General features: G+C 37.8%; 1 protein-coding gene across 1 annotated transcript in view; it reads right to left on the minus strand.

Moving 5' to 3' along the window:
• LOC126354452 (uncharacterized) overlaps positions 1-23512 on the minus strand; it is a 205587-nt gene that overhangs the window by 151523 nt on the left and 30552 nt on the right. Inside the window, exons 5-7 of the mRNA XM_050004146.1 lie at positions 17633-17884; positions 7291-7362; positions 7109-7181 (exon numbers count right to left, since the gene is read on the minus strand). Of these exons, the coding sequence (XP_049860103.1) occupies positions 7109-7181; positions 7291-7362; positions 17633-17815 (328 nt within the window). The 5' untranslated portion in view covers positions 17816-17884. The remainder of the gene's footprint in view (positions 1-7108; positions 7182-7290; positions 7363-17632; positions 17885-23512) is intronic.

Here is a 23512-nt window from a genome sequence, read left to right on the forward strand (position 1 = left end):
TTCCTGTTGTATGTATAAGACCTCAATGGCAGCGACAGCAGAGAAAGAGTCTTTCAGAATGGTGAAGCTGGTGGAACAGGCACTTTTTTTCTTTGGGCACAAAAAGAGTACAAGTAGTGACTGTACACCAGAGGGGCAACTACAGGCAGTGTCTGACTCATAGTGAGTGGCTGATTTTAGGCTGGTCATCCTACTACCTATGTGGAAAGTAATGTGGAACTACCACATTACATTCCCAAGTAGTACACGGTATGTCTCTCCATGTGAAAGATTCTGGAGTTAAAACTTCCACTCATTTGGATCTCCAGGAGGGGAACACACTGAGAGTAGACATATTTAAAAGGAAGAAAGGGACAGTGAAGGAAGGAAAGTTAAGGATTGTAACATGGAATGTGAGAACACTACTGCAAGCAGGAAGCTAGAGGATGAAAAACAGGAGATGGGAAGGAACAGGTTAGATGCCCTCAGTTTGTATGAAATGAGATGAGGAGAGGATAGCAAGATAGAAAATGGAGATTATAAGCTCTTTTACTCAGGGAAACCAAGAGTGGTGGAAACGGGGTAGGCATATTGATAGGGTAAAAGTTGAAGATTAAAGTAATGAAGGTACAATATATTGATGGAAGACTGATGATGATACGACTTAATAATAATAATATTAATGATATTTATTCAACATCGAATAATCAAATACAGTCCATAGAAATAATACAGTTTCAGGACATCATACAGATTATTCTTCTGAATACATCAGTTTATAAATTACAAACTAAAGATTTGTTTGTATTAATAAATTTTACATTTTGATGGATTTTGCGTCTGGTAGTATACAATCATGATATTACAAATATTTTTTTATCAACATTATATTAGTTGTAGCTTACTTAAAACTATGAGCTTGACATACTTATGAAACATTTTTCATACAGATATAATACTCATCTAGGGAATAAAAAGGGTTTTCAATTAGAATTCTTTTTAGCTGATCTTTTAATTTGTTAGTAGGAAGGGTTGTGAGACTTTTTGGTAGGGCATTAGCTAGCTTCAGCCCAGCATGAAGTGCATTTTTTTCACATAAAGCTGTTCTGTGGCTATTTACATGGTATCTGAACTTTTGCCTTGTATCATATTGGTGCAGGTCACAGTTGAAATTTGGATTTATTGTTTTCACAAGCAATATAAGTTTCAATATGTACGCCCCTACAATGGTAAGCACACCTAATTTTGGGAACAGATTCCGACATGATTCTCGAGGTTTGGCACCACAAATGATGGTGATAACTTTTTTCTGTAGTATTAGTAATATACTTAGGTTGGCTTGAGTTGTTGCACCCCATATTTCTACAGCATAGTTTAAGTTTGATGAGAGTAGGGCATGATAAGCAGTTTTTAATACACCCATGTCCTTACAATATTTGCTAATCATATTTATAGCAAACACATTCTTCGAGAGCTTACATGCTAAGGAATCAATATGCATGTCCCATTTGAGGCTGTCCTGGACTGTAATTCCCAAGAACTTGGTCCATTTTTCCTTTTTTTTACAATGGCATTTCCTATGGATAATTTCATGTCAAATTCTATTTGTTTCCTTGTCTTAAATTCCATCATTACAGTCTTTGAAGCACTTACATTTAGATGGCTTTCATTAAAATACTTTACTATTTCATTAGTTACACTGTTGCACTGTACCTCCAGACTCTCATAGTCTTTGTGTTTACACACTATTTATGTGTCATCTGCATACAATGTTTTTGTACAGTTAGGAGAACAATACTGTATATCATTAACATATATCAAGAAAAGAAGGAGTCCCAAGACAGAACCTTGAGGCAATCCATATTTGATGTCTGTAATTTTAGATTTGTAAGACCCACTGTTTGTTTTAAGCAATACAAATTGTTTTCTATTGCTCATATACAATTTTATTAGCTCATAGCCAGTTCCTCTGATACCCAGGTTCCACAGCTTGTCAAGTTGATGTTGACACAATCAAAAGCTTTTTCTAGATCAAGGAACACTCCAGTTACATACTCCTTGTTCTCTATGGCCATTTTTATTTTGTCTATTAATTGTGCTGCTGCTACTGATGTTGACTTGTTTTTCATAAAGCCATTCTGATTTTCAAATATTAAATTGTGTTGACTCAGGAATGTCATTAGTCTAGTATAAATAACTTTCTCAACTACCTTCGAAAATGCAGGTAAGATTGAGATGGGGCGGTAGTTTTCAATTTTAGATTTATCGCCTTTCTTGTGAATCAGGGTTACTTGTGCTATCTTTAGACTATCTGGGAAACAACTTGATGCAATTACATCATTTACTGTTGTGGTCATGGCATCAGATATGTTGTCTATGCATCTTTTCAGTGTACAGATAGACAATCCATCATAGCCTGCTGATTTTGTATTTTTTAATGACATTACTATGTTTTTGACTTCCTTGTTATTGGTTGGGGCCAAGTATATGCTTTGTTTGATTGGAATGCCCCTATATCTATGCTGAAGATTCTTAAAATCGTCATTGGCAGATTTTCCAACAGAAGAAAAGTACTCATTAAAAACTTTTGCAATCTGGCATTGACATTTCATGATATTCTCTTTATGGTTTATAGTAAAATCACTTGTTGATCTGTCCTTACAATCCCTAAAGCTATTTATTACTTTCCATCAGCTAAACCTGTGTTAGTAGAGTTTCTTAACATTGTGGCTACATATTTACTTTTAGTTTCTAGCAGAAGATCTTTATAGTAATCCTGATAGTTCTTAAATTCTACCTTTAATCTATTATTATTCTTATTACTTATCACTGCATATTGGAAAAGTCTAAGTTTCTCTCTTGCTGTTTTAACTTCATGATTTTTCCAGTTATTTTTTGTATCTTTTTGCAGTCATTTACTGTAAAGGTCATTTCTGGACATGAGACATTGAAGCAATAATAAAAATCTGATGAAAATTCACTGAAAGTAATGCTGTTTTTTTTCACCCCATTGTAAGCTTTTTAGCAAACTGTTGAAATCTTTAACATTGTCATCATTGGTCATTCTTTTTGTCACATATTGTTTCTCTTTTCTATTGACATGAAGATTTTCAGCTTCTGTCAATACCTGTACTGCATGGTGGTCAGAAATGGCAAGCTTCAGAACTGATGCACTGCATGTAAAGTGGGACATGTTAGTTATAATGTTGTCAATGCATGAGACTTAAGGGTAGTACAAAAGATTTGGTGTTAATACACGTATATATGTCAACCAGCCAGCATAGAGATGAGGAAGTGGAAGAATATTATGAGAAAATACAAGAACTCATCGAGAAAGAAAACAGAACTGCCTACATTATTATCATGGGGGACTGGAATGCAGTGGTGGGGGAAGGAAGAGCTGAAGATACAGTAAGAAAATTTGGATTAGGAATAAGAAATGAGAGAGGTGAATGACTAATTAGGTTTTGTAAAGGAAATTCATTAGCAGTTGGTAACACATTATTTGTACACATGGATATCAAATTTGAATACTGGACAACATCATGATACAAAAGAGGTTTAGGAACTGTTTGAAGAATGCCAAATCTTACCCAGGAGCGGATATAAATGCAGACCACAACCTAGAAGTGAGAGAAATACAAGTGAGGTTGAAAAAGTCTGGAGAGGTAAAGCAAAAGAAAGACTAAACATAGAAAGACTCAAAGAGGTAGAAAAGGCATCAGATTTGGAAAACAGATTTATGGAAAAATGGAAAAGAGGTAGTGTTGATGAAAGTGTTAATGACAAATGGATAAAAATGAGGGAGGGACTCATGGACTCTGCCAAACAAGTACTAGGAATTAATCAAAAAGCACCTGGAAAGAATGGATAACAGAAAAAAATGGAATAGAAAATAAAGTGGAAAAATGTAGAAACTGAAGAAGGCAGAAAGAGGTACAGGAAACTGAATAACGAATTAAGAAGGGAAACTGAAGAAGCAATGGAAAAATGGATGAAACAGAAACGTGATGAAATAGAGAAAATGGAGAAAGAGGGAAAGTATGAAATGATGGATAGATTGGCTAGTGAGATAGTTTCTGAAGGTAAAAGAAAGAGGAATAACATGGAAATAGAAAGAGCATATGGTACTCTAGCAGAAGAGCCACAGGAGGTTTTGAGCAGATGCCAAGAATACATTGAATGTCTGTATAAGGGGGATGAAATACAAAGCGAAATTAACACTGGAGAGGAGCAATATGTGCCGGAAGATGGAAAGGGATTCACCATCTTGGAAGCAGAAGAAGAATAGGAATGCACGTGGAATTGATGATTTGCCAGCAGAACTGTTGAAGAGTGTGGGAAACAAGGCAAGAAAAGAAATAGTCTACCTCCGTAATGAGATGTGTGATAAAGAGGAATGGCCTGAAAACTTCCTTTCAGCAGTTATACGAGTAGAGAAAAAGAGAAACGCTAAAAAATGTGACGAGTGTAGTACCATCAGTCTAATTTCTCATGGAGCTTAAGTCTTGCTGAGAGAGTTGAATAGAAGCTAGATAGCAAGATGCATAGAGGGATTGGAGAGGAGTAGTTCAGATTTAGAAGAGGAAAAGGAATAAGAGATGCTATTGGCATGTTAAGAACTGTAAGGGAAAGATATATGGAAAAAGTTTGAGAAATCTTTGCTGTTTTTATAGATTTAGAAAAGGCTTTTGACAGAGTTCAGTGGACCAAGCTGATGGATATTTTGATGAAGAGGAAAACAGTAGACTGGAAAGATAGATGAATCTATATTTACAACAGAAAGTAAGGATAAGGAATGGAAATGAAATGTCAGAAGGAAGCAGCATTGGACAAGGTGTTAGGCAAGGTTGTTGCCTTTCCTCACTGTTGCTTAACGCTTACCTTGAAGACGTTATTGCAAAAGGCTTAGATGGGAAAAGAGGAATATGTATTGGTGGAAAGAGAACATAAGTATAAGATTTGCTGATGACATGGTATTAGTGGCAGAAAGTGATCAGACAGTGAATAACATGCTGAAAGATCTGAATGAAGCTTGTGTGGAATATGGGATGCAAATACACACCAAAAACAAAGAGTTTGGTCATCAGTACAAGACAAAGACTGTCCAGTATTAAAATATGACAATCTACCATTAGCCACGTAGGTGCATTTAAAAATCTGGGAAGCACAAAAACTGAAGACTTGAGATGTCACCAGGAGGTGAAAACTCGAATTGCCATAGCGAAGGAGGCAGTCAACAGAAAGAGGAGACTCTTGTGTGTAAAATTAGGTAAAGGTCAAAGGAAAAGGCTTGGAAAATGTTTTGTCTGGTGTGTCGCACTATATGGGGCAGAAACATGGATGCTGAGTCGAGGATGAAATCAGGTTAGAAGCATTTGAGATGTGGATGTGGAGGAGAATGGAGAGAATAAGCTGGATGGAAAGAGCGGCTAATGAAAGAGTATTGGAAAGGGTTGGTGAGAGATGTCTGCTGAAGGTTGTAAGACAAAGGAAAAAGAACTGTTTGTGACATTCATTTAGAAGGGAGTGCTTGCTAGCAGATGGTTTTGAAGGATGGTTTGTGGGAGAAGACTGAGAGGAAGAAGGAAATACAAGATGATAAATGACATAAAGGGAAGAAGAAATTACACAGACCTGAAGAGGATGGCAGAAGACCAGACAGCCTGGAGAACTACTATGTGAAAACCTGCCAGAAGAAGAAGATGATGATAATCTAATTATGTTGTTGGATTTTTTATGGGGGCAAATAAAATAGACTGCTAATAAATACACAACACTGTAGACAGTACTGTGAGTCAATGCCACCAGCCCCCAAAACAAAATGTGCTGCAACTGTAAGGAAGTTATTTGTAGTGATTAACTACTTCCATTTTAATATCTAATAAAGAGATGATCTTTAATTTGAAATGATAAATAATTGTAAGAGACTCATAGGGAAGAGTTTAATCACCAATAAGAAGGCAATGCTCAATAACAAAACAGCACTTGCTGAAAATATTCTGACTTTTGTAGGGTGCTCTGCTAGTATATGATAACACATTTTTGGCAGCCAGCACCTTTTATTCCACTTTCAAATAACACTTTTTCTGGTAAGCTGGTGCTTGCTTCAGTCTTCAGTTGGTGCTTCAGCCTTCAGATATCAGCTTGGCCATGATAATCACTTAGATGTGTCATGAGCAATGAAAGCCCTTTCAATCTCAGTGAAATATATTAAAGAGACAGGAACTTGTGTGGTAGAGATATATTTTATCATTCACTTCTGGAGGAATATTCCTTCCTATAATTTCATTTTGACTGTAATATGTAGCTCCTAAAAAGATCTTTCTTGGATATTTCCCAAGCCAGTAGAGATGATAACTGTTCATTTACAATGAAATTAATAACCACTCTATATCCATATGAAAAGAGGATTTGTCAGTTACAGTCTGTGACTATAAATGTAGTTCTATACAAAAGAAGTGAAGCACTAATAACATTAATTTCCTTAAAAAATTTGCCTCATTTAATGAGACAGTTTAATTCATATTCCTTCACATGGTGCTCAAAATTTCTGAAAGGCTTTGTTTCCAGAGTATACTTCCCAAATAAAACCATTATTTAGGGTTCAACTTACAAACAGTTTTGTCATCATGAATCCATATCTGCTAAAATCACATTCTGAAAACAGATACATAAGACGAATAAATTTATTTCAACACACACAAACACTAAAATGGTTAGGGAAGGAATTCATCTTATGGTAATTTGAAGAGGGTGGTGAACAAAAGTGTCATGATCCATGCTAGGAGTGATCCTCATATTCACATGAAGTGATTTAGATAATTTGCAGTAAATCTAAATTACAATGGGGGATGCAATTTTGAATCCAGCTCCTTTTAATTGAGACTTTACTGTGTTAATCCACTTGATGGAAAGCTTGCAGTGGTCTGATGATTTATTCATATTTTGCTGATCATCCAGATCTTAACCATTCCCAATATCATAACTTGACATTCATGAATTAATGGGCTAGTGATCATTACATCAATATACCTCCTCACATAAATGTTAATCTTAATCTACTTAAATATAGAAACACAGCCCATGAGGTATTAGCTGTACCAAACAAACACCAGAGACTACTTACATTTTTCTTTAGTATCATCTGTTTGATCTTTTCCGCGTCTTCGATTTAAGTAACTATATTTCAAATGTATATCCTGAAAATGAAATATTACCACAGAATTACTCCAGAGGAATACTAAGCTCTTGTAGTGTTACAATATACAAGTGGCTGACTTCTTACTTCAGAAACATGTTTGCACCAACCTCATCATCTGGGAGGTACTGGTCACATGTTTTTGATGACTTATCTTCACCATCAAAGTAGCACAGCCATTCCTGCGATCAAACAATCATTGTACACACCAGAACACAACAAATTTCAAATTGGGAGCATGAATGTATTCTTGGCACACCAGATATGTTTCTTGCTTATTACTACAGCTAACGCCAAAGACACTTACAAAAATTACTGCACAAACTAAAAGGAAATTGTGAATCAAACTGCCAAGTCCATTTTTCATTTATTTGTGCATTTCTTTGTTTACATTAGTGACATTAATACTAAAAATTATCTTAGAAGCAAATTAAAATCTTATTTGCTTGATTGCTTATCAAACCCTACAGAAGAACTTGCCAAAATTTAGAACAGGAGCAGTGACAGATTTAGCATGTTTTCTCTGTAGCACACTGGTTGGCATGTATCTACACTCCTGGAAATGGAAAAAAGAACACATTGAACCGGTGTGTCAGACCCACCATACTTGCTCTGGACACTGCGAGAGGGCTGTACAAGCAATGATCACACGCACGGCACAGCGGACACACCAGGAACCGCGGTGTTGGCCGTCGAATGGCGCTAGCTGCGCAGCATTTGTGCACCGCCGCCGTCAGTGTCAGCCAGTTTGCCGTGGCATACGGAGCTCCATTGCAGTCTTTAACACTGGTAGCATGCCGCGACAGCGTGGACGTGAACCGTATGTGCAGTTGACGGACTTTGAGCGAGGGCGTATAGTGGGCATGCGGGAGGCCGGGTGGACGTACTGCCGAATTGCTCAACACGTGGGGCGTGAGGTCTCCACAGTACATCGATGTTGTCGCCAGTGGTCGGCGGAAGGTGCACGTGCCCGTTGACCTGGGACCGGACCGCAGCGACGCACAGATGCACGCCAAGACCGTAGGATCCTACGCAGTGCCGTACGGTCCCATACACCGTTAGGCCGTCTTCTGCTCACGCCCCAACATTGTGCAGCCCGCCTCCAGTAGTGTCGCGACAGGCATGAATGGAGGGACGAATGGAGACGTGTCGTCTTCAGTGATGAGAGTCGCTTCTGCCTTGGTGCCAATGATGGTCGTATGCATGTTTGGCACCGTGCAGGTGAGCGCCACAATCAGGACTGCATACGACCGAGGCACACAGGGCCAACACCTGGCATCATGGTGTGGGGAGCGATCTCCTACACTGGCCGTACACCTCTGGTGATCGTCGAGGGGACACTGAATAGTGCACGGTACATCCAAACCATCATCGAACCCATCGTTCTACCATTCCTAGACCAGCAAGGGAACTTGCTGTTCCAACAGGACAATGCACGTCCGCATGTATCCCGTGCCACCCAACGTGCTCTAGAAGGTGTAAGTCAACTACCCTGGCCAGCAAGATCTCCGGATCTGTCCCCCATTGAGCATGTTTGGGACTGGATGAAGCGTCGTCTCACGCGGTCTGCACATCCAGCACGAACGCTGGTCCAACTGAGGCGCCAGGTGGAAATGGCATGGCAAGCCGTTCCACAGGACTACATCCAGCATCTCTATGATCGTCTCCATGGGAGAATAGCAGCCTGCATTGCTGCGAAAGGTGGATATACACTGTACTAGTGCCGACATTGTGCATGCTCTGTTGCCTGTGTCTATGTGCCTGTGGTTCTGTCAGTGTGATCATGTGATGTATCTGACCCCAGGAATGTGTCAAAAAAGTTTCCCCTTCGTGGGACAATGAATTCACGGTGTTCTTATTTCAATTTCCAGGAGTATATTTTGCTTAAAATGCATGTAGTTTATACTTCTTAAAGTGCATTAAAGATTATATTTTATTTATCAAACTGAAATTTGGTATGGAATATCTTCACAGGTGATTATTGGACATGCCCAACAGTCACATGGTAAATGAAGTAAGTGATCATTAATACAGCTTAAAACATACCAACAATAAGACTTTTATTAAGTATATGCTACCTACAGAACACTCAACATTAAAGATTTTTTTGTCTGTTTGGTTATATAATAAGGGGTAGGGCATAGTTTCAGTTAATCAGTGATAACTGACACAAGAGAGAATATAGTTTGAACACTGAAATTTTAACCATTCAGTACTACTCACATATTATTTGTGATTATGTTAGGTAACAAATGATTCCTCAAATTGCCCCTAACATATCTTTTACAATTTTATCTACTTTTTGGTATGAACATTGTGGTGACAGAAAAGCCTATGAAAGAGCAAGAAGAAAGAGTATTCGGCTTTTCTCCCATATGTGGTAAGTGTTTCTTCACAAATTGCCAGAATAATGAAGAAGTATAAGCTGAATGTGTTCATTCATTAACTTCTGTTACATCCGTAAGTACACTTCAAAGTTATACGGGGTTATATGTTTTATTTTATATGTTCATGATATTTATGTTGCTCACAAAAAAATGTTAGAACTACTCTGCAGCACAGTCACTGCATTCCATTAAGGTCTTAAGCTGGCAGTATATTCTTAAAGCCAATATCATGTATCATTCATTCTGTGATGCTTTTAAAAGTCATGGGATTAAAACCAAATCTCTCTGTTGGTACTATCATCTGACGTGGTAGTTATACCTGATTTTGTTCTGTAGGAAAAGTATTTGAAGTAAGGAATTGATGTGCTGCACACTGAGCCTTGGGACAAGATGGGACAGTACTAACACATGGAAGGATTTCAGCAAGTATTGCACACAAGAAGTGAAATGTCATACAACTACATCCTACCTTGATACCAAATTAAAAAATAATTATGTAAAAAAGAAAATTTGCTAAATTTGTGGGTTGCCTTGTTTGTTTGTATATTAAACATATTTTTGTTGTGTCACTAAGTCACAAAATGCAACACTAATTTCTACTGTACATCAACACAGATGAGATATGTTCTTGGATCTCTGATGCAAATATATTCAGCTTTTTGATTACAAATTATTTTATGGTACAGTTTCCTTATTATTAATGATGTTTGTTGTCATGCCACAAATTTACAAAATGTCAAATTAATTTCTATTAAACAAATGCACAAGTGATATTTAAATTATGGGGATGTCATAATACTTCCTGCAACATAGAAGTTCTATGTAAACATCATCATTTTTGTTTTCTTTGAAAATTCTTTTATGTTATGGCTTATTATTACTACTTAATTGCAATGTATACTCATTATATTTATGTCCATGTAGTTCAGCAAAACAAAAATTATATTCCTTTTCATACCACAACATTATGAAGAAATGACCAGTATGCAATAGAAGTTGAAAAAGACGGGAAACTTCCTTTTATTGATGTTTTGGTTCACAGAAATGATGATGAGGCTTTGTGGTGTACTGTATATGATAAACATATGCATACCGATCATTATCTTTATGCAACCAGCTGTCATCCATGACATCAATGCCAGGGGACCTTGCAGATGTTGGTGAAGAGAACCTATGCCATTTCTGACACAGAAAATTTGATACAGGAACTGGACCATTTTAAAGTTGTTTTTTAGCAGAAGGGTTATACTGAGTCGGCCGGAGTGGCCGAGCGGTTCTAGGTGCTTCAGTCTGGAATCGTGCGACCGTTACAGTCGCAGGTTCGAATCCTGCCTCGGGCATGGATGTGTGTGATGTCCTTAGGTTAGTTAGGATTAAGTAGTTCTAAGTTATAGGGGACTGATGACCTCAGATGTTAAGTCCCATAGTGCTCAGAGCCATTTGAACCATTTTGGTTATACCGACCAGCAAATATCTCATGCTCTGCAGTTTTGACCACCAGGGAAACTATCAGACAATACTTGTAAATCTGTTGTATTTTTACCTTTTGTTGGGAGTATATTCTCAAAAAATTCTAGAATTTTAAGAAGATGTGACATCAAAAATGTATTTATGCCACCAGCTAAGATTAGATCCCTTCTTGTATCAGTAAAGGATGTTTTAGGACTAAGGAAACATGGATTATACAAAATTCCTTGTCACTGTGGGATGGTTTATATTTTCCAAAATATACTTACTAGTCATGCCTGATGTGTAGAACACCATTATCACAACCATTTTTCCAGCCAGAGAAATCTGAGGTGGCAGAACACTGTCTTAATGCGGGACATAAGATATGGTATAATGAGATGCAAATGATCACTCCTGCTACCCACTACTGGAAATATGTTTTAAAATAATCTATTGAAATTTGATAAAGAACTATGGTCTTCAGTGTGACAGGAAGATTCTTTTAGTTAGTGTTCTGCTAGCAATAAATACTTTTGCTTATTTCTTCCACTTGTGCGCTACTAGTTCACTTGCACTTGAAGGTAGCAGTGCTGCTATTACTGCATGTGTGATGGGCCAATCACAGTGAATAAAGGAGCTACCAATTCTGTTGGAAACCCAGTTCAGGTATATTGTGCATCAGCATACTTACCTGAAGATGATCGCCAGTTGATCCACTGATATAGTGTGTCAAGATGACTACATTATCTGGCTGCATACCTGGGAAGAGTATTAGCTGATGAAGTCATCTGTATTGTGATGTGCACCATATTTGGCAGCTGGATGGTTGCCACAGTTTGGCAGTAGCCATTCACTACAGTAATTGCAGCATTCCCATCCTCTTTTACCTATGTTACTGTCACTCTCTACTTACTTACAACTCACTGTCTATTTTTTATTCATTAATATTTTTCATACTCATTCTCCTCTGCAGTACCTAATTTCAAAACAAATAACAGCCACCATATGTTGCACAGTTAGAACACCTTCTGTTTTAATGGCCCATCACGCTAAACAGTGCCATATTACAACTCCCAATTTTCATGTCAGCAATCCCTTTTTGAACATTTAATTCCAGTGCAATTTTTAATGTATTCTCCTCTACCAACTCATACTGCCTGAGTACACTCTTAACTGAAGATGAATGTGTATTTATGATCTCATTATACAACTGCATATGTTTATTTATGGTCATGTGTGTTTCTTACTGTTGTGCACATCAATTTGAGATTGAATTTATTTATTTATGGGTGTGTCCACTATTTCCTGCTTCTTTAAAACATTTTCTGAAATTCCTAGATACCACTGTACACTTTGACCATAGATTAACACTTTCTTATTTCGGATCCCTAAAAAAAAAAAAAAAAAAAAAAAAAAAAAAAAAAAAAAAAAAAAAAAAAAAATCTGTGGTCATTTCGTCCCTGGACCATCAAGCCAAGAATCTCTGCTCAGTCTACCTTTGCCAACTCCAAAAACTCTCATTTGCTCTTGCAAAACTCAAATAACACACACAGCCTCTTTCTAAAATTCCATCTGGCACATTGTATGCCACCTAATGGGTTTACCATAAAAATTGGCATCTCAAGCTGTCACACATCCTGCTGCAAGAATCTTCACCTTTTTTTATTTCCATCAGTCTCTTACGCTCATGAGTATGGCACTTCATAACCATACAATACAAACTCCTACTATGCTTGACAGCTTTTACTCCTTGTGATGAATTATTTATGCTGTAACTCCATCTTCCTTAATACCATCACTGCAATAGAAACTCTTGCACTTCAACAGTTGGAACAGCATTCCCAGCACCACCTGAGGAAGCTATCCCAGATACTCCTGTCATATGCCCACATAGGACTATCTACAGCCAAAGAAAAGCTTACCCCTCTGATCGAACACTCATGTCTACCCCTCATAGCTCTCATACAATGACTTGCTGACTTACTCTGCCTTCCAAATCTTCAAAAACTTTCCCCACCCTCCATAAAACACAATACTCTTGAACACCCATCCTATAAAACTGCTGTCAATCTTTCAACCAAAGCTCTAACCTCCGCAAAATTTTCACTACTATCTTAATTCCCCCCTCCCCCCTTAGCACCAAACCTCATTTCAACCATTCTGTACTTGTAAAGCACTGTCTTTCCTTTACTTATTCTTTCCAGTGAAACATTTCTTCACCATGCATGCTACTAGCAACAGCCAACCAAAACCCCACACAGAACCTTGTTTAAAACAGTTTTGACTTCCCTCCAAATCTAATTCTCGTAACCTTACACCCAGACATCCCTTGGCAACTTTTCAGAAATTCCTCTCTTCTAACTTGGCCTCACTTTCATTTCATAAACCACTTCCCAATGAGTGCAACATCACTGCTATGGAACACACTGCTATCAACAACCTGAAAAACAGTCCAGATCCCAACATCATTCCTGGAGGCAAAGGCTTCACTACAGTGGTTGTGAATCATACTGACTATGTGGTGGAGGGTCTCCACCAACTTTCTAATACTTCTGCATACTCACCTTACAACCATGATTCCCAAAATGACCTCAAGCAGCTCCTCAAGGCCTTATGTCCACCCCAAAATCTGACATGTGATTCCATATCCCTCCTCACACCCACAACCCCTCACACTCCTACCTTTTACCTACTCTCCAAACTCCACAGACCCACCCGCCAAGTCACCCTAATGTTTGTTCCATTGTGGCTGGATACAATCCTGCCACACACGGAATGAACCTCTGGCTTTGATGACCAACACTGCCAAATTATTGTCAGCAGTATTCTATACTGCATTCAAGAGACTGCTCTCTTCCTTAACCACCTCACCACAGTTCCTGTCCCATTACCACCGGATGTCTTGCTGGTCACTGTGGATGTGACATTCTTGTAAATCAACAGCCTTCATGTCCATGGCCTTGTGGCCATTGAACACTACCTTTCCCAACATTCTCCTAATGCCAAACCCACCACCTCCTTCCAAATCCTCCTAGCCAACCACATCCTGACCCACAATTATTTTGTTTTTTAAGACCAAATCTGCAAACAAATCCATGGTACTGCCATAGGTAGTCACATGGCACCATCCTTTGCGACTTATCTGGAGGAATCCTTCCTATCTAGTCAACACTTATAATCCCTTGTCTGGTTCAGGTTCATTGATTTCATTTTCATGATCTGGGCTCATGACAAAGACAACTTTTGCTCTTCCCTCCCTAACCTCAACACCTACTCCTAAATCCACTAGATGTTGACCTTGACCTCACTGATAGTTCCATAAATTTGTCTGTCAATATCAAGTGCACCAACTATGTACAGTACCTCAACTTTGACTGCTGTCACCTGTTCCATGGCAGCAAGTCTCTTCCTTACAGCCTCACCATCCATGAATGCCACATCCATAGTGGAAAGCAGGAGTTGTTGAACTATACTGATAACCTTACCAGAGCCTTTAGTGACGGACAATTCTCCATCCAGCTCGCCCATAAACAAATCTCCTGTGCCATCTGCTGATCCAACACCAGTAAACCTATTAATCAGTCACCATCCAGCACTCCTCTGTTCACCCAGTATCACCCTGGCCTTGAAAAGCTCAACCACATCCTCCACCAGTGCTTCGATTACCTGTCACTGAGCCCTGAGCTGAAGCATAACTTACCCAAAATCCTACCCACATTCCACAAAGTAGTGTTCAGACACCCACAAAACCTACAGAATATCATTGTCAAACTCTATTCCAATTTTATTCCCAATCCTGCACCCCATGGGTCATTCCCTTGTGGTTGTTCGAGGTGCAAAATCTTTTCCATACACCATCTGCTACCAAAGTCCACTCACAGGCGCGTCCTATGCAGTAAAAGTCATGGCCACATGTGATAGTCATGTTTTATATCAGTGATGGTACAATTACAGCGCATTATTCTCTGTGGGTATGACAAGTAACCAACTGTCTGCTCACATGAATGGCCATTGACAACCTGTGGGAAACTGCAAAATACAAACAGTTGCTGAACATGTGTGCACCACAACACAAATGACTTTTAACAACTACTTCACTATGTGAGCCATTTGGATACTCCTTTCCAGCACAAGTTTCTCTGAGCTACAAAGGTGGGAATTGCCTCTCCTATTGCAATTACCCCTGGCCTGAAACTCTGATAACCTGTGCCCACTGCTTCACCTAACCTTCCACCTTCTCTCTTCTACCTACACTACTCCTTTTCTGTACTGATCATAGACTGCCTTCTCCCCTGCCACTCTTCCTCCCCCCCCCCCCCCCCCCCCCCATGCCTCATGCAGGTGTTCTCTCTCTTTCTCTCTTCCTCTCTAGCCCCTCATCCCCTCTCTTCCCTACTTCATTCTCCTTTTCATCTTGTTGCATGATCGTGGAGTCATCTGTCCAACGACTTGCCTCTTTAACGCTACCTCCTCCTTCCATCCTTCGCTACCACTCCCCACCTTCATCAGTTCAGGCCTCAGGCAGCTGCTTTCAATAATCAAATATCAATAAGCAGCCTTGCTGAGGTCTTGGGGGCGTGCATTTGGATGTCTGTGTGGCTGTATTTGTGAATGTGTATATTTTGTTAGAAAAGATTAGTTCTCAAAAGCTACTGTGAATGCTGTCTCCAGTTATGTGTCTTGGTTGTGCTCCATGCATTGATCCACTATATGTGAGTGGTTGCCTTTCCCTTATTTTACATACTGCTCCACAAAGGAATTTCCATTATTGTTAAAAATTAATCATAATATTACATTCTCCATAACTTCAGAAATGTTGTAGACATGCAAAATCAAATATCAGTTTTAAATAAGCACAAAAATTCCCTTAAGATGAGATATTCACACATAAATTCACAGTTGTTTTAAAATTTGTAAAAATTCCACTTATTTTGTTTTTCTAATATGTCAGACCAAGCTGTGGAAGAGTAATGCAATCAAATATAGTTGCTACTGGATTAACATACATTCCAACTAATTTAATACACAATGTAAAAACACTTTAGAGTTAAAACTGACATAAATTAAAATAGTAATAGCCTTTAGGTAGTTTAATACTACTACAAAGTACTTTGTTCTTGTGACCTCACATTCCTTAAACTGGTGGGGAGAGACATGACTGTAAACAGATTTTAGAGAGATTACAAAAGGCAGTTCAGAGTGGGTTGATGTTAAGGTAAATGAATCCCATCCAAAAGTAGGTTGCTAATAGTTAGAAAACATGGCCAATGCCTGTTGTTACTGAGACACTTTTGATCATGTTGTTTACAAAATAAATATTGTGGTATGTAAGAATGGTTTGTAATAGTAATATTTATATAGCATAAGTGAACTCTGGGGCCAGGCTCCTGGAATGACTGCAGCCAGTTTCATTCATCATTTGTTATTAATGAAATCCCAAAGTAGCATTTGATGTGTCACTTAATAGGGGCTCATAAATTAATTTTTTATTGATTTCAAACTTATAAAATACAGCAGGATGTATGCCCAAAAGATGGCAGAGTATTCTGTGTATTGGGAAAACTTCAAGAATTATGTGTGTAGCTATCATTTGTAGTCACCTAATACATTTTGAAAACAGAAAATGTCACAAAAACTAGCTGCTTGAAACTCAAGCACAAATTCCTTATGTTTCAATTGGTTACAAGAATGATATTTAAACACATATAGGTAAAGTATAAAAATATTTGTAGATAGGTGATTGGCCTGCATAAAACAAAACATATGCATGCATGTCTGTAGCAAGTGTAACCTAGCACACCCCACAGGGAAACACTTAACTTGGCACATGTAAACTGCATCTCAGATTCCTCAATATATTGGAAGCACTATTTGATTCCTTATAGTTCAATATCAGTTAATGTGTGTATTTTCCATGACAAAAAATTGTTTCACAGCCTAATATTTTTATTTCCACCACACCAACAGTTTTCATACTTTAATCAGGATATAGTTTTCAGAATGAGTTTTCACTCTACAGCAGAATTTATGCTGATGTGGATTTTCCTAACAGATTAAAAGAGTTTTAATCTACCTGAAATTTTCTTCATATCAGTGCACACTACACTGCAGAGTGAAAATTCATTCTATAAACGACCCTCCAGGCTGCAGCTAATCCAGTTCTCTGCTATATCCTTTCTTCTAGGAGTGCTAGTCCCAGAAGGTATGTAGTAGAATGTCCATGAAATTTGGAAAGTAGAAGTGAGGTACTGGTGGTGAGTCATGAACCGTGCTTGGGTAGCTTAGTCAGTTGAACCATTGCTCACAAAGAGTAAAGAACCCTGGTTTGAATACTAGTCTAGTACTTAATTTAATATGCCAGGAAGCTTTAAGATATACTTTTATGTAACTAAGAATCGTAAATTAAATGTTCATTTTCATAATTTAATGAAAGTGGGAAAAATAAATAAAAACAGAAATGTAAGTTATTTACATGATGATAAATAAGGATGGTAACAGTACCAGTTGCAGTCACAAGGTAGGTAGGAACCTCATGCTGAAAAGACATTGCAGAATAAAATATTAAAAATGATTGTAATAAAATAATTATGACACAGATAAAAATTGTACCATTTACCTTGCTAGTCTTCATAAAAAATTCCAATGTTTCATGTTCTCCCTTTGAAAAAAATCCTATAATGCGCTTGGCATGCAGCATTATTTCATCGATATATTCTTTCAATTTTTTAATTGCTTTGATCATAACTGAGCATTCTTCATATTGCAAAACTCGGTGGAACAGTGGTTTAACCATTACCATGAATAGCAAGAATAATGCCTCATAATCTCTCCAATGAGCCCCTCTGTCTTCGACAATGAACTGGACCAGCTGAGGAAGTACAAATGTATTACTAACACAATCGAACACAAGTAATATCTTTATAAAGAATTTATGTCTGAAATAATTAAACTGTATTTTATACACAATTCTTCCATCCATATCCATTAATGGAATTACTGTTATTCTGCCAGTGTTGATATTACAGTTCCAAAATATTATGCAAGAGACACATTCACATTAACTTTTCCATTACACCTTCAACAGATGATTCCATATTATTAGACTTGCAAAAGGCTTTTGACGCCACTTCTCACACATGCCTCTAATCAATCTGCAGGCTTATGAAGTGTGGCAGTGATATATTTTTGTGCTCATGTGACATGAGTTAGCGGTCCTTACAGTGACCACCCTGATATACGTTTTTATCCTTTCCATAATTTGTTAGGTCTATGCTTTCAGTTATCTGCCTTTACTGAATGCTCTTGTAATTTGATGTTCTAAAATAAAAGTTAATTCTGTTTGCTCATAAGCTATGTGCCATAATTTATGTGGACAAACCAAGAGGCCATGTAATTGGTGAACCTAAGAAATTTGAGCCCTTGCAAAAATGCCATTTTCAACAAATTGCAGAAATACACACAGATTCAGCAAACAAATGCAACAGGTTATTCCAAACCATCATTCACAAGATTAATGAACTATGTGATGATATACAGATTTTGGAGCTTGCTCCCTTGGCAATTCTGGACATGAACTATATGCAGTACAGTTAACACATCATTAATTCTGCAACACACACACTTCACAGCACAGTAAAGATTTTTGTTTGACACAGAAGAGGAAGTTAAGCCAGACTTAAACAATCTACCACTTCAGATTGGTCTGAAACTATATATAACAACAAGTTCTTTAGTAAAGCCATTTCCACAGTTCAAAGCGATACGCTATTTATCCGCTAGATCCAGCAGTTCATCCACACTGTGCCTGTAATTCGGCTTTTGCAATTTATACCCACCCAACTGCAAACCTCGTTCATAGTAATGGGAGGAGGGAGAGGGGACATATTTTGACAAGAAAAGTAATTAATGACCACAAGAAATTTACTTTGGTGACAAGCAGTTTGTGCACTCACACCAGACATAGCTTACAAAAATCTGAAAAACAGGTTGATTCCTCACTGTGTGAAATGCAAAAACAGCTGTTTGACTGTACAACCATTGTGATTTGATGTCTGCTGAGAATTTCTTTGGAAATCTGAACCTTGTGAAGTACAGTGAGGCCCTGGTAGCATAGATGTGCATGAAGCAGCAGCTACAGAGTACCTATAGTGGAACTCAGGACCAGTTCAAGCAGGAGTCATCATCATGGAAATGACAATGTCAGTGGAACAACACCAATGGAGTATGCTTGTATCACAAACATTTCATCCAACCTCCCGCACAGTGTACTTCACAATGGTTACTCAAACAGCCAGTGCATCCATGGCAGCAGTGCAGTATCTACACAGTATCCTCAACAGACATTTCTAAACACATATTCCACTGCATCAGAAAACCTTTACAAAGCAGACAGGCACAACATTCTTGACAGACACTGGCTTTAACATGAGCACATTGCCTGCCAGCTATACACCACAAAATGAATAGAATGTTCAGTCATGGTTGAAAGTGGGTAACAACTCCACGATCAACACTTACAGCCATAAAGTGTTCATCTTTCAATTGGTCATTTATAGTTGCTGATGTCAATGAACTTATTTTGGGTGCTCACTTCCTTGCACACTTTGTGCTAGCAGTTGACCTGCACAACACATGATTACTAAACACAGTCAACAAGTGTGCAATACAAGGGACCACAGATTACCTTGTTTGTGGTGCATTACACAGAATCGCCAATGCGTATGCCTCTGAGAAAGACATTCTCACCTCATTCACATAACTTGTTTCACTAAACGCATGCAGAGCTGCACCAGATCACAATTCCATGATGCTGATCAGTACCAAGTCACAGCCTGTGGCTGCCTCTATACCACAGCTGGCAGATTTGATGCTGTCATAACATCCAACCCACGCACGAGCCAGTTGCCAGGTAGATGAAGACATTATGGATGCTCCACACTACAGGGAAGTGAGTGTGAAAAGGTCACAGTTTATAGTAATTGACAAGAAGTCATCTAATGAAAATGAAGTAATATCTGGGGTTACCCAAGGAAACACTATAGGCCCTCTGCTGTTCTTAATAACCCTCTGCTGCTCTTAATAAATATGATTTTGGAGACAATTTAAGTAACCCTCTTATGTAGTTTGCCATCTACTGTCTAATAAAGCACCAGAAGATAAAAAAATTACAAAATGAGTTGGACAAGATAGCTACATAGTGCAGAAAGTGTCAATTGACCCCCTACAATAAAGTCTGTTGTCTTCCACATGAGTACCAAAAAATCTGTTACATTTTGGCTGCATAATAAACCACACTAAATTTAAAGGTTGTTGATTCAAATAAATACCAAGAGATTGCAATTACAAGCAACTTAAATTGGAATCATCACATAGAAAATGTTGTGGGCTAGGAAAATCAAAGGCTGCATTTTATGGCAGTACACTTAGGAGATGTAACAAATCTACTTGAATGCCTACACTATGCTTGTTTGTTCTTTTCTGGAGTACAGCTGTATGGTGTGGGCTCCTTATTAGATAAGATTCAAGGAGGACACCAAAATAGTTCAAAGAAAGGCAGCTCATTTTGTACTATCACAGAATAGGGGAAGAGTGTCACAGATATGATAAAGTAGTTGGGGAGCCAATCATTAAAACAAAGGTGTTTTTCACTGTGGTGAGATCCTTTCGTGAAATTACAATTGCATACTTTCTCATCCAAATGCCAAAATATTTTCTTGATACTCACCTACGCAGTGAGAAATGATCATCATAATAAAATAAGGAACTCAGAAGCATTCATTTTTCCTATGTTCTATTCAAGAATGCAACAGTAGAGAAACAGTATGAAACTGAAGCTTTAATTAAACAACATATTTTTGCTCTGTAATATGGTATATGTTACAATGTGCATTTATGAAGAGCGTGTTTAAAAAGTTTTTCTTTACAATGAGTCAGGAACAATTAAGAGGCAGCTGTGACAATGTATGGCTAACATCTGAGATGAAAGTACGTAAGATAGAATTTCCTATTTAATGTAGAGAAATAACTATAATCAGGGGTTAAAAACTGACTACAGTTGATATTGCAAAATTCTTCAGCATCTCATCAAAAAGACAAAAACCATGTACTGTGCACAATAAATTCACAAACTCAAAATCCAAGGGAAGGTCAATCTGGAATATTAATAGGCATGAAACAAATATATCAGTAAGAAGAATTATATTCAAGTCCCTGATGACAGTAGCACTGAGGCAGATAATATTCAATTCAAATCATAAGCCACTAAATTCAGTGGCGTGTTCCAAATGCACATGTGCACACATTAATGCACGCGCGCACGTGTACACGCACACGCACGCACACACACACACACACACACACACACACACACGACTTTGGTTTTACAAAATCAACAGTATGAGAGGTCACAAAAACAATTAAGTCATTGAAAACCAGCAATTCTTCTAATTGTGATGGTATTTCAATTAGTGTATTAAAATCTTTTTCTGACTTGGTAGTGCCCCTTTGAGTTACCTTTATAAACAGTCAATCTGTATTTCCTGGAAGACAGAAATATGGGATACTGATAACCATTTATAAAAGTGAAGATAAGCAACTTATATCTAATTATAGACACATCTCATTCCTTTTTGTGTGTAGTCAAAAATCTTTTAGAAAATATTTTACAGCAGAGTATTGAAACATCTTCCTGGGAATAACCTCTTAACAACAGTCAGTTTATGTTTTTAGAAAGGCTTCTCTACTGAGGAAACAATGTATTTGTTTATTTTGGTCCCAGAATCTTACATTATACACTATGCAAAAGACAGGTCATGTTATGTTCATAGAAATAAAAAAATGTTGAAGAGGTATATGGTAAGGTACAATAACAAGCTATAACAATAAAATTATTTATTATAGCTCAACAAAAATTATGTAATCTATGTGTCAAATTTATAAATTGATTAACACTGTATATTCAAGTAATACGAATTATGCTTCCAAGGTTCTCAGGTGCATTGCTGGATCCAACTGTTGAAGATCCACAATATTTTCGTGAACATCCCCTGTTATCACGCGATGCTCATGGAATGAAGTGTCAGGTGCATGCTAGTGGTATCTATATCTTCTGGTCCAGAGTTCAGGCCTTGTTGGCCCCGTGACATGCTCAGTGCTTGGGGTACGAGTGGTTGCAATGGTGCGGGGGGAAGGGGTGGGGGGAAGGGGTGTCTTTGTAGGCCCAAAATGACACAATATTGATCTGTTTTATCGATGTCCTTTGATATATGAACCTGAAATCAAAGCTAATTGTTCATTAATGCATTAACAATTGAGTTATTATAGAAGTTACTGAAGGACTTTGATTTTAAATATTTAAAACGAAACAAACTTTTGCATTGTTGTCCTCCAACATATTTTTTTGAAGTAGACCCTTTTTATTTTCATTGTTTCTGCTGTTAATTAATAAGTAACATGAATAGACAATGTGTACTTCTATTGAAAGAGTAGTTGAAGAAATTCTGAATGAACCAGATTTAGATAAACGTGACATGGATGATAATAAGGAAGAACTGGAACTGATTCCTGTCTGAGAATGAGGACAGTCCAACCCACCAGCTGCTGATAATACAAGCAATGATAAATTAATTGCCAGAAATGGACATGAGTATGTTATGAAGCCATTCCGAGAATATCTGCATTCTGTTCGAAACATAGTGTGGGAAAGAATGGAGCTAAGACAACAAGGAAAAACTGAGTCTTCAGAAGAGACTATATTGCTCTTTTTTACACCCCATGTTATGAATCTAATAAAACTATACTCAAATATGAGTTATTTTGTTATGTAACACTCTTACTAATCATGGGTTCAAATACTGACAAGGCTGACAGGTGTACTATGGACCAATGAGTCAGACCTAATTTTTCGAACTGACTAAAATACTGAGATTTGATGATAAGAACACAAGAGAAATTCATTGCCAGTCTAAAGAGTTTGATCCCATGAGGGAAATTTTTGGAAGCTCAAATTCTTCCATTTTCATTGCATTTCATTCCCAGACTACACACCTCAGTGGATGAGCTGTTGTCTTTGTTCCATGATCACTGCCCATTCAAGGCATTTCTAAAAGAAAAATCTGGAAAATACAGAATTCTAATTAGAATTCTGTCTGATTCTGAGACTAGATATGTCATCAGCATGAGTGTCTGTAGAGGAAAGTCTGGAAATGCACAGCATCTAAATGGACCAATGGATAGTGTAAAGAGTAATAAAACCCATTGAGAAATCAGGCTGCAATGTTGCCACAGATCAGTACTACATTTCAGTGGAGCTTGACACTCTATGGAATGATTATCTCCTCACACTTGTACACAATCTGTGGATGAACAGTTGAAGAGCTGAAGACTACAACTGGCTATAATGTATGCTCATCAATCTTTGCATATATACTGACCCTCAGACAAAGAGGCCACCAGTTACTCTTGCGTCAACTATAGTCCTTGAGAAACTAAACTGACT

This window comes from Schistocerca gregaria, chromosome 3 (assembly GCF_023897955.1).
Source record: "Schistocerca gregaria isolate iqSchGreg1 chromosome 3, iqSchGreg1.2, whole genome shotgun sequence".
NCBI classification, from domain to species: Eukaryota; Metazoa; Arthropoda; class Insecta; order Orthoptera; family Acrididae; genus Schistocerca; species Schistocerca gregaria.